The sequence below is a fragment of the Hakea prostrata genome, chromosome 2 (assembly GCF_041222555.1).
Source record: "Hakea prostrata isolate BN-2017 chromosome 2, UWA_Hpros_2, whole genome shotgun sequence".
Lineage (NCBI taxonomy): Eukaryota > Viridiplantae > Streptophyta > Magnoliopsida > Proteales > Proteaceae > Hakea > Hakea prostrata.
In genome coordinates, this window is record NC_142601.1 from 33,268,630 (window position 1) to 33,281,185 (window position 12,556).

General features: G+C 40.1%; 1 protein-coding gene across 3 annotated transcripts in view; it reads left to right on the top strand.

Annotated features, from left to right (window-relative positions):
• LOC149024235 (Sodium Bile acid symporter family) overlaps positions 1-12,556 on the top strand; it is a 146,537-nt gene that overhangs the window by 15,844 nt on the left and 118,137 nt on the right. For all 3 annotated transcript variants that reach the window (XR_016171613.1, XR_016171612.1, XM_089144555.1), the window contains exons 5-8: positions 707-785; positions 905-963; positions 1,051-1,119; positions 8,234-8,347. Coding sequence is in view for 1 of the 3 variants with exons in the window: in XM_089144555.1 (XP_089000681.1) it covers positions 707-785; positions 905-963; positions 1,051-1,119; positions 8,234-8,347 (321 nt within the window). In the remaining 2 variants the exon portion in view is untranslated. The remainder of the gene's footprint in view (positions 1-706; positions 786-904; positions 964-1,050; positions 1,120-8,233; positions 8,348-12,556) is intronic.

The following is a 12,556-nucleotide window of genomic DNA, read 5'->3' on the forward strand; positions in this document are numbered from 1 at the left end:
GATGTATCAACCTATGGGTCTTGACAACAACAGGGCTTTTGACCTCTATCCACTGTTTTGGTCTTGACTTGGTTGACACATGTCTAATTACTTGATTCTTTTTGTGTTTTAAACTAGACATAAAGCCGTAGAGGGCTTAATTCCATGTGAAACAAACCCTTGTTTAAATCCCAATTTAACATTTTCTAGATTAGTCTGGAACATGGCTGATATGTATGTACTACACTAGTCAGGGTTCCAAAATTGATGCTTGGTGTTCAGGGTCTGAGATGGACATGCTTTAGAAGTATGTGATCCAAATTACAATTTAACCTACATGGCTAACATATCAGTCCAAAATGGTTTTCCCTGTTTAACAGGTTACTGGCTAAGTTACTAGATTAATCCGGCTCCAGTACCGTAGGATCTGCTATTGTACTTGAATTGTATAGAATTGTGGACCATCATGCATTACCATCCACAACTACGGGTTTGGGTCCTACTTAAACCAATCGCGTCAGAGTTAAATTTAGGAGCAGGTTATACGCGCACCCTAGTTCCAATGACCCCTCCCCCTCTCGTCCTTCAACATTATTGTTTATGCTTTTAGTTTTCTGGGTGTGCTGCTTATACTGAGTTTTTGACATTAGTAACTTATTCATGCTTTCTTTTTTATTTCTTTGCTCTGCATTTGTTGTTAACACTTATGTTCTGTTTCTTGATGCAGGTTTCCATTTTGTTATTAAGTCCGTTCTTTTCAAAGATTATTTTGCAACTTAAGCTGTCTCCACAAGAATTTGTCACAGGCATGGTGACTGAATATAAGTGCTCAACCATCCTATGGCTTTAGTTCAGTGAATAATTTATTTAATTTACTATTACTATATTATTTTCAGTTTTTATAGTAATTAAACTGCTATTATAGGTTTAGCTGTTTTCAGCTGCATGCCAACAACATTGTCTAGTGGAGTGGCATTAACACAGGTATCCTAGTCTATAGCATTCTTCCTATTTTTTAACTTACTGTGTAACTGCTACCCATTTACTGAGGAAGTTTATAATTACCTGCAGCTTGTTGGGGGTAACTCAGCTCTTGCTCTTGCAATGACGGTGATATCAAATCTGTTAGGCATTTTGATTGTAAGGACTTGAACCATATTGATAGAATTTCAGGCTGAAGACTTTTTCAGATGTTCTCCTGTTGTTCTTTGTTTGTGCTTCTCAGGGGGTCCTTTCTTTCTAATATGGCAAGTTCCTTTATTTCTTTGATGGGAGTTTTGATAGAACCCAAAACCCGCCCACCCAAAAAAGAAGTAGAAAAAACCAAAACACACGAAAAGAAAAAGAAAAAGAAAAAGAAAATTAAATAGAGACCAAATTACTTGGACATCCCCTGTCACACCCCGCCCAAAAGGGCAGAATGAATAACAAATAATACCCAACGGACCATTGATGTAGTACTAACCGTGCATGCATCACATCCACAACATAGATACCCAACCCTATAAATTTGAAAGACCCTGAAAATTACATAACTTGAAAGATTGTCTGAATAAATTCCTAACATAACTACTAAATAACTCAGAACAGCTAATCCACCAAATGAGTTCCATAAGTGCACGAGTAGCAAGCGCATATTGGTTCCTGGCCGGCATCTGCCTGCATAGCAGCTACAACCTCTTCTTCCGCTACCCCCTTCTATGTTCCTGTCTCGACCGAAACTTCTACACCCGTACCATCATCTAAAAAGGGCCAATGATATGAACCTCAATTCAGCTATGGAATTCAACACAAAACAGATGAATTACACAAGAAATTCTGGCTTTAATGGCGCCTGTCACCCCCTAAACCTCACAGTGCCCTTAGCCAGAGGCTGCCCTAATTCACACTACAAAATTCCCCCCTCTCAATTCCCTTCTATTTGTAATCCCCTCAATCATTCCTAATCCCCTCTCTTTCTCCCTTCTGCTCTCCCAGGGTCCTATCATTCCTGCTCCCTCAAATTTCACCTTGTCCTCAAGGTGAAGGAAAAATAGAAGCTTGGTCTTCACATGTTTGCCGCATAACCATGTCAGTTCTGTGACTTAAAAAGCAAACTCTCTTGCTTGTCCGACTACTATAGCCATCCCCCAATTAATCTTTGTATCCGCTTGATCTTCGTCTAGATCTTCGTTGATTGTTATAAAATGGAAATCACCAAGATGCAGGTCCTCAAACTCAAAGGCTTGCCTATAAGCGTTGAGAATATTTGCTGCAAGCTTAGCTCCTTCCCCAAACACCCGCTTCATAAAGGTGTGAAAGCAAAAGAGGGTGGAATCAAGGCCATTGTGCAGTGTGTAAGGTGTACATGTAGCGCAGCCTTCAATATGCCCCTATCACCATGTGTTATCCTTGAGAAGGCAAATACCTTCCCATCATGAAAGTCCAAAACTATTTCCAAACAGTGAAGGTCGGTTTTCTCCCTGTAAAACTTCTCAACCCTATGACTAGTGCTTACTGATTTGCAGCTGGAATGTAGTGCAGTAAGATTCACTATATAGTATATCGTGGGAATTGCATACCCATTAGAAGTTGACCAACATGGTGAAGTTGCTGGCTTTACAATACTGCCTCCAGTCATACACAAGTCTCCATTCAGTGCATCATCCGCCACCAGTGCTTCACGTCGCTTCCCCCTTCCTCAACGGTGATGAGTTGCAGGTTAACCCCACCTGATCTTGTTGAGATCAAGAAAACAAATGCAGTAGCACCAACATTGAGGACATAGCCAACCAATTTGCAACTGACATTTCTTATTGCAGAAGACCTACCTTCAGCCCTAATCGACCCCTCAAGAATGGTGCATGTATACCGCTGCGGCCCCTTAAAATCCACTATCATTCTGTTGTTATCCTCACTTTTGATACACGAATTGTGCCAAGAACGGGAAAATTTTCAGAACCGAAGATGCTGGTGCCAGAAAACCCTCCTGGATCAACTTCGGTTGCAAAGTGCAACTCCATCGCCATCGAAATCGAGGCATCTGCCTTTGTCGGAATCGTACCCACCACTTCCGCCATTGCCGTCGGTCTCTAGTGACTTTGATTCCCATATTTGGCAAGTCTGTGGGTTGCGGTCACTGCTCCTGTGTGTGGGTTGGAGGTAGAAGCTGATGGTTCTTGCGATCATCGATTCACTTGAACTGAGGCTGGCCTGTTTCCCTAGGTCAAGCTGATTCTTGGTTTTTCTGCGGGTTCATGCACATTGATTGCGTCCAAGTAATTAAACAATGGGGAATAAGTCAATGGATTGGGCCCAAATTCGTAAAGCCATGAGTTAAAATAGGTGCGCTGGGTTTTGGATTAATGAAGTGGGTTGGGCCCATTTAGGAAAACTAAAGGCCCAACTAGTAGATTTCCCAGATTGGGCTGAGTCCTTTAGGTGGCCCATTGTAGTCGGCCCAAGTAATCCAAATTGTTGCCCTAAGACACACATGCAACCCAGCCTCCAAAGCCCCTTGAACCGCCTTCTTGTCTAGCTCCGGCAGTGGTCGCGAGCTTCTCAGAATACCCTCTGCCTTTTGCCGTTGTGCAAACTTGCATCTGCCGAGGTTCTTGAAGTCACTTCTGCGAGTGTTCTCTGGTGAGATGAAGCCTTTGCTCTCTCTCTTCTCTATTCGATGTCAGCAAGAGTGTTGATATCAATCTTTCCTATGCTATTTCCAGCAGTGGTGAATCAGCTTTTAGTGCTTTCCCACACAAAAGGTATGCTTTGATTTCTTCCCTGCACTCCTGATTCTTCTTCTAATCTTCCTTCATGCGTTTAATTGTGGATTCAATTTTGAATTGCATTTCTGAAACTTGATTCTGCAAATTCTGGACTCATTGTTCCAGATCTTGAACCCTGGCCTCCATACAACTGCTAACCATCCCTAGATCAACATGCTCTGATACCAATTTGATAAAAACTTTCAATTCAGCTATGGAATTCAATACAAAACAGAGGAATTACTCAAGAAATTCTTGCTTTAATGGTGCTAGTCACCCCCTATGCCTCACTGTGCCCTCAGTCGGAGGCTGAATGATAGGAGCCTGGGAGGTAGCCACATGGAGGGGAGGGAGAACCAAACCCGTAAGGGGGCACAACTACGGAATGAGTTCCACCGAACCCGTGAGGGGGCACAAGCACATTCATTGCATGAACGATCTAAATCCTAGCCAACCTATAAAATGCTAGATAACATCAAGTCTTCTATCTACAGTAAACAGTCTTCATGAGCGGGGGCGGCGGCCTGTCTGCGCAGAGCCCCTTGGGCCATGGCGCCCGGGGCTCGCGCTTCACAAATCCAAAATTTGCGCCATAGAGCGCGAACCAACACCCATGATAGGAAAACCAAATCAGAATGAGGAAGAAAGAGATATCGTGATGTAAGTCCTGTGAATCCTGTCCCTTGGGGGTCCATCCTCGTCATTCTCATAGACCGGGGGGTAATTGGATCACCACTCTCTCACCTCGACTAGGTTAATTGGGTCAGTCCACTCAATGCATTAAAAGAAATCTGCTGGGTTGGTCAGGGATTAGTCACCACTCTCACACCTCCACTGCTAGGTTGGGGGATATGGGTCACCGTTCTCTCACCGTGGCTGGTACGTTCAAGGGTATAGGTCAGCTCCACTCATAAGAACAATCATCAGAAAAGTAAATCGACCGAGGTTCTGGCACTGGCGCGTGTTAAAGGGGAGTAATATGCGTGCTTGAGTTGGTGTTTCCCCCATCCCATTGCATATCCATAACACAATTCATACTTTGCATAACCATAAATCTATACTACCAGGTATCTCATCTTATCCACAGTTCAATTAATACAAGTTCTTCAAACCCCGAAGTGTAAGTCTGTTGGTGCAACATACTATTAGCAGAACCAAGGAAGAACAAATATTCATAGAATTCAAAGAATAGTTCTGCATGCATAGGATTGTAACTTTTTCTCCTAATTCTAGCATACAGCCCCTAACCGTTGGTTCATGAATACGTTGTTCATGTTTTGAGGACTACCTCCTATGAATTCAGCAATTTCTGTCATTCCAGACCCTAGGCAAGACATATATGAGTTAATTCATGCCTGACATCTCTTGTAAGCAACTGGGTTAGCATAAGATAGTGCAGCAATGGGCGGTCAATTGGAGTAGAAAACTACCCGTCGATCTGATCGACTTGTGGTCTGTGTTGTGTACACTGTTTACACAGCAGGATGTGGTTGATTGGATCCATGACCTGGCAGTCAATCCGATTGACTGGTTCTCTCTGTCACTGATTGTACAGTTTTGGGATTTAGGGTTTTTCTTATAGGCTCTCAATGAGAGTTCCTCCTGAGCCACTGTCTCTACTCGAGGCTTCTAGGTATGATTGCCTCTTAATTTGTTAAGTTTGTTGGGGTTCTTCCATGGCTACTTCTTGGGAACAACCTCTCACCCAAAACCTGCCTTTAGGGAATCTTTTTCCCATGGAAGGAAAAATACTCCCAATTCAGTGGTCTTAGGGTCATTTTGTCTTATGTCACAATGTTAAGTTGTGTAGTGTAGGTCTTTAGACCTTCAAATTCATTAGAGAAGAGGGGAATGTCATGGTTTCTCCCTTGGTCCTTTTAGAATGAGAGGACGTAATATACATCTCCCATGGATAGCTCTTGTGTTCCCTTCCTAACCTTAGGTTGAATCCAATGGGTTCATGGTCCTTTGTAGCATCCAGCCTAGGTAAAGTTGAACGAAACTCAAAGTTGGTTAGTAGAACATACCTGGAATCAGGCGTAGTCTTCTAATGCAGCACCTAGATCACTTCCCCAAGGTTTTGAGGTCTCCCTCGATCTTCTAGGCCTCTGGCTTTCCATTTCTCCTCAATTTCCTTTCTTAGTTGTAAAGTTTTGTTCTAGGGGTCGGGGTAGGGTTTAAATAGGCCATCTTGGGGGTAATTAGAGTATTGCAAAATCCTGTTCCTGCACAAAGTCAATTTCCCGCTTCCCCACTCCGATTGACTACCACTTTTCCAGCCGATTGACCGCTAGGTTTCCTGGCTTGTTTCCTGGCCTGGATTGATGGCACTATAAGTCTAAATGCTTCTAAGACTGAGGAGTGGTTGTTTGGGCTCTATTACCTTATCATTCACCTTCGAAATGTGCATCCCCTGGAAATAAGCAATCCGTCTGCCCAGACCTGTTGAGTTGGGGCCTTTCCTTCATTCGAATTCTACCATGGCCATCTGGGTTGCGTCCTCATTCCCTTATTCCATCACTTCTGGTTCTGAAAATTTGTTGTCCACAAGAAGGGACCATAAATCGGCAGCAGTTATCCATCCAGTGTGGGTCCTATGAGGTAGTTGTGGGTCAGTGTATGGTTGGGTTATTACATCCCCCCGAGTTATATGACAATCCAGAAAACATACGTTGTGTTTCTGACAATTCCTCGTACATCCTGTACTTTTTCTTCACCATTTCACTTAAACCTAGTCTGTTAACATTTCATGGTTAGTTAACGGACTTGTTTGAAACGAATAATTTCAATGACTAGACCACCTTGATAGGGTTAGTGTTACCTGTTTTACCTAAATTATCCCTTTTTTCCTTAATAAAATGGTAACTCCGTCTCAATCTCATCATCATCTTGTACCTTCAACTAAACCTGTCAACTTCTCTACCAAAAAAGGAAAAAAAGGGGGAAAAAAAAGGAGGAAAAAAAACCACATTTCCCTTCTGTTTTATTGATTACTCAGATCATCAATTACCAGTTCTACCCAACAGTCATGAATCTAAGCAGGCTTTCAAGCAACTGCCAAATAAAGTTATGAAGTATATCATCATTTTATGATAGTTATTCAGTTCATAAGAAGCAAAACAGGTTCCATCTCTTCTTTTTCATCAGTAATTAACATCCATTTCCCTTTCTTTTTATTTTTCTCTCTTTTCTTCTCAAGTTGGAAAACCGTTTTCTCCTTCCATCTTTTATTCCACCACCACTGTAGCATCATCATCATTGTCTCTGTTCCACCATTATACTCTGATTTAGTCTTCTAAATGTTACTAGCCTTAAGATGAAGTTCCACTTCTAGCAAAGAATTCTGATTTGGGAATTTTCTTGTCTGAATCCAGAATTTGAAGCTGTAAACTCCACATGGGAATTGCTTCAATACATGAATTGTTGCCATAAACTCCATATCTAAACTGTTTATTTTCTGAAAATCAAATCAGTTTGGGAATTAGGAATCTTCCCATGGATTGGTCCAATTTAAGATGATTTATTAGAAGAAAAAAGAAACAGCTTATTCAATTCAAACCCTAGTTTATCAAATCAAGTTAATGTTGTTGACATTTTTTTCTTCTCTTCTGGACACTTCCTTTCTGGTCGCCCCCCCTCAACTTTACAGGTATTTTGCTCTTTGGAGGAAACTTACGATCTCTCAGTTAAAAAAATTGAACCACTATGGATTCTCAGTTGCTTAAAAAATTAATCTTTATAGAATAGATTAGATTAGTTTGTCTATTTGAGATCTGTAACTTAAAGCAGCAATGGCGCAAGATTAATCAGTATGGATTCCATAAAACTTCTTCACACCCTAGACCCTACAAACAGATCAAGAGTGCCCCTTCGATCTCTGATTGGAAACATGCTATCTTTTGCTTTAAACCTCAGCAACTTGGTCGGTTGAAACATTGGTCATCCCCTCCCCCCCCCCCCCTTAAAAAAGAAAAGAAAAAAAGTGCCCTTCCATATTGAAGCCCTAAAACATAGAGCCTGTACCTGTTACTCAAGTGTGAGAGGGGAGAAAATGACCATTTCTTTGTGATGTCTCACTTTGATTCGCACACCATAACATCAGATTTAAAACTATCTAGGTGTATATGTACTGACCATCTTTTTTTTTTTTTTTTTTACCATTAAGTTTTCTTATTTTATGCTTTATATTATAGGTAAGGGCGTTTTGGCATAATATGTTCATTTATTAACCATGTTTCAATGAAGGATATGGTAGTAATTGTCGGAAGCACAGGGTATGATCTCTAGATAGTCATATAACTCAGGATGACCGAGTACTTTTTCCCCCCCCCCCAAAAAAAAAAAAAAAAAATACAAGGGGGGGGGGCGGGAGAGATTTGTAGAAGCTCGATCAAATGCTAGTATGAACTTATCTATTTATCTCTGACTTATTAATCAATGCCTTTGTCCAATCGTAAATTATTTAATTTGTTTTTCTCGGTCATTGCTAAAGGTCCTTTGACATTCAGGTACCTCTTTCCCTGTCAAAGTTCATAGCAGCTGGAGTTGGTGTACCTGTTCCAACCGAGCAACTATTTAGAAGCCTTATTACTACACTTTTGGTGCCTTTAATATTAGGGAAGGTAACCTTTCCCTGCTATGCACTTATGGAACATAATTATCAGTTTTGATATTCAATAGAAAATCATGGTTGGGACTTTCATATTGTAAATCTTTTGAATATAATAGTTTTCTATTTTATATAGAGTTCTTGTCAATGAAAGATTGTCAACCTGTTAGTCTCTACATTTATCAGTAGAAAGGTGCGTCTAGTGCAGGTTAATATCTGATAGGCAATAGATTAGCCACACTAAGGTCAACTCTAGTTAGATAAGTTTTTGATGGAAAGAGAGAAGTTAATTTCATAAATAATAGTGCATATATATAAAGATTTTTATGTTCATATGAACAAATAATATCAGAAAAAACATATGAAGATCCCAAAATACAAATTTACACTGCTACATACGTCTAGAAACCGAAGAGATTGGAACAGGAGTTTCATTCTCTTATTAATAATGCTTTACTTGGTTCCATCATGAAACAAAGAAGCTTTTTACTTGTTTACATTGAGTAACTAATTCTTGAAAGTTTTCAGTATGGCAGAATATTTGCCATTCTTTTACATGGAAAGACAAATCTTATATGTTTCAGTTTTAACTAGTAAAACCATAACAGAAAAAGATGGGGAGCTGGATGATTCATTTTGTAATCAGACAGTTCACCCTAAACTAGGCGATTTGAAATTTCCTTTGATGCACCACATCTCCCCTTTTTGAGTAACTATATAACAGTGCCTCCCGGGATTTTCACCACAGCTACTAGAGAGGGCGAAGGGAAGGGGTGGGGAAAGAGGGGGTACGAACATGTTGAAAACAGGAGAGTCAAAGACATTACCTCCTGAAATGCATGCACTGTACTTGCAGGGTACCAATCAATTGTGCTAGAAGTTGTCTTCCTACATATCTCTGGGTAGAGAATGGAATTGGATGAATATGAGCTTCATTGGTAAATCAGCTGTAACTTAGTGGGTAGGCTCATATGGGCACTGTCATTTACCTCAATTGAGCGCATATCAAGCATTGGACCTATAAATTCAATAAGTCCATCAGATTTGGGCGACCATTTCATTCAAATTAGAAGCCAAGTTTCTAGGTGATTCCTCTCTGTACCTTGATAGCCATAGAAACAGGCTTATTGTTGATTCTTGGCTTCCATTCCTTTCCTACCTGAGGGCTGTCTTTTTGTTAGATTGATTCATTATTCCTTCTTCGCTGGCTTGTAGGAAGAGCTTATGAATTCTTTCCTCTTTTCATGATATATTTTTGTTGTTAAAAAAATAAACATGCTGTATTATTTGAAGAACTATGACAGATGGTCATTATAATGGTGATGTACACCCTTGACCCTTTTTTAAGAAATGGAGAAAAATAAGTCTTTTACAGCCTCCTATTGACAAAATAAGAGAATTTGAATAGTCAGTACTCAGGATCATGGTGTGACTAGGAGTGGTCCAAACTTCAATGGAACAGAAGGCATATGAAAGTCAAATGGTGCACTTCACTTATTTTCCTTAGTTAAGTAACCAATTTCTGCTGCTCAAAATGTTTTCATTTAGTGTTGATTCACCATGTGAAGGTGACCTTATCTTTCCCAGTATTATTAAGGAGCACCGGAGCACCGACAACACTCATATTACCAAATTTGTAAAATATCTGGACCGAATCCAAAGTCCACTTGAAAAGTTGGCATCTTTGTGTTCCTTGGTAAAAAATGAGGGAACAGTGGATGGAAATTTTGGAATTCTCTTCAAAATTTCAATGATAATTCTGTACTTGATTGTTTCTTTGTTAGTGTAGGGACTGAGTTAATCAGAGTTCAATTTCTTTTTCAATAGTCAGATTGTTTGCCAAATTTCGTCTGAATCTTTGAATTGGCAAAACCTATTAAACCAGAATTTGTTCCAAAACTGAATTTGTCAACTATGCGCACTGTCAAGCTGACCACTAGGACCAAAGACCAGCTTCAATAAGCCCTTGAGGTTGGTTCATTCAGTGAAGTAGGCTCATTGTCTCGTCTATGCTTCTAAGAGTTAGATATTGGTGGAGTGGCCTTTAGAAGCAAGATAGTTCTAGGGGGTACTTGTATGAATGTAAGAGATTTATTGAGCTTTCTACTTAGGAAGTAGGAAGATTATATTCCCGTCTGCTAGAGGTGGAGGGATGCTTTTAAATATCATAGCCATTCACTGTAACATATAGGGTGGCTAAAAATAGAGTTTGCCTCGTTTGACCAATACATCCACCAAGCCATCAAGCATTTTAGGCTCGTATGAGACACATTATTCGTGCAGTATACTTTTAGTTCTCCCAAAACTCTCCAAGTGTTCATCCAAGTTCTTTTCTCGAGTCCCTCAAGGAGTGTAAAAGGCTGAGTTGGTAGGTAGTCTTAACTGCTAGTATGGTTGGCTTAGTGGACACTACCTATGAGAGCAAGCCTTAGGCGAACATCTTGCTCTTACGTGAGTGTCAGTACCTCATTAAGAAGCTTACGGATACATCTAGACCAGTTTAGACTTGTCATTATTGTGGCCGGCCAGGGCACATTCTGAGATTTTGTTAGAGGTTTACATGGCAAATCTACATAGGTTACTGCTACTACTAAAGACATCAGTACTACACCTCCTTAGCCTGAAGATAAAATCTCGAAGACGTCTGCGGTGGATAATAAACGCTTCACCGAGTTTCAGGTAGCCCAGTACCAACTATCTACTGCTACATTTGTAATTTTGTATAGAAAGGTAATGCAACAGCCTGCCTTTCCTTACTCTTTTCTCTTCCATTTGCTCCTTGTTTGTTTAGCCCCTCGTGTGTTTGGGTGTTTGCTTTATCCGTGACCTCCGTCTCAGACCATCTAAATTGGACTGTAAAGCTCTAAAATGTATTTTTGTTGGTTGTTCTGTGCTTAGAAAAGTTTACTGATGTTATTCATTTGACTTAAACAAATATTTTGTCTCTATTGATATTTCAATCTTTGAGTTAAAAAACACCTTATTCCGTTGGTGTTCCTGTTTCTACCTTTGTTGATGATGTCTATTATATTATTCAGACTACTACTTTCCAGGATGCTATTCTTTTGCATATTCCAACTGAGACGGATGCCTTAACAGTATACTAGAGACATCACTAACCAGATGCTGCCCCTTCTACTCCTCCACCAACGCCTTCTTCCTCTTGATATATGGTGGTAAATCCTCCCCCTGTTCCATTTGACCTTGATGTTCTGATTGTTCTTTACAAAGGCACTTGGAGTTTTTAACTTTGCTTCTATGCTAACTTGTCATCCACATTCCATTCTTGTTTATCTACTATTGAGAGTCACCCTCTACCCAAGATTTTTGTTGAAGCCTTATCTAATGCAAAATGGGGAGCTTCTATGATGGAAGGATTTTTTGCTTTACATGACGGTCACACTTGGAATCTGGTGCCTTTGTCACCTGAGAAGAAGGCCATTAGGCATTGATAGTTCTTATTTTTTAAATTTTTTTTCTCCCTTTGTTTTGGTAAACAACGATGGTAGTCCTGCTCATTTGAAGGAGGCTAACTTGTGGCAAAAGGGTATGCTCACGTTTATGATGTGGATTACTGGAAAACTTTTTACCCTGTTGCTAAAATAACTTTTGTTAGATTATTGAATTCTTTGAAAAATCTTTTCGTTGATGGTGATCTCCATGAGAAAGTTTATATGGAATAATCCCTAAATTTGTTGCTCAAGGGCAAAGTTGTCAGGTTTGTCATCTTAAGAAGTTTGCATATGGTTTGAAGTGATCGCAATGGGCATGGTATGGGCAGTTCACCTATGTTGTACTTGATTACGGCCAACTCATTGTGATAGTGACCATTTAGTATTGTTCCACAATTCTAGTACTGGAAGTTTGTTTCTTATTGTCCGTGTTGATGACATCATTAGTATTGGAGATGATTCCACAAACATTTATAAATTGAAGCTATATTTGTAACCAGAACTTTCAGACTGAAGACTTGGGAAGACTAAAATACTTTTTGGGTATAAAAGTTGCTCAATCTAAGGAAGGAATTTTCCTATCACCATAGAAGAAGGCTCCTGGCCATGAACTATTGCACTAAGGTAATGGTAATAAAAGAGTTGAAGGTTTCTTTAATGCTGGTTGGGTTGGATCACTAATTAATGGAGGATCTAGCATGGGCTACAACACTTTGATCGATGGTAACCTTGTATCTTGGAAGAGTAAGAAACAAATTGTTGTGGCTAGG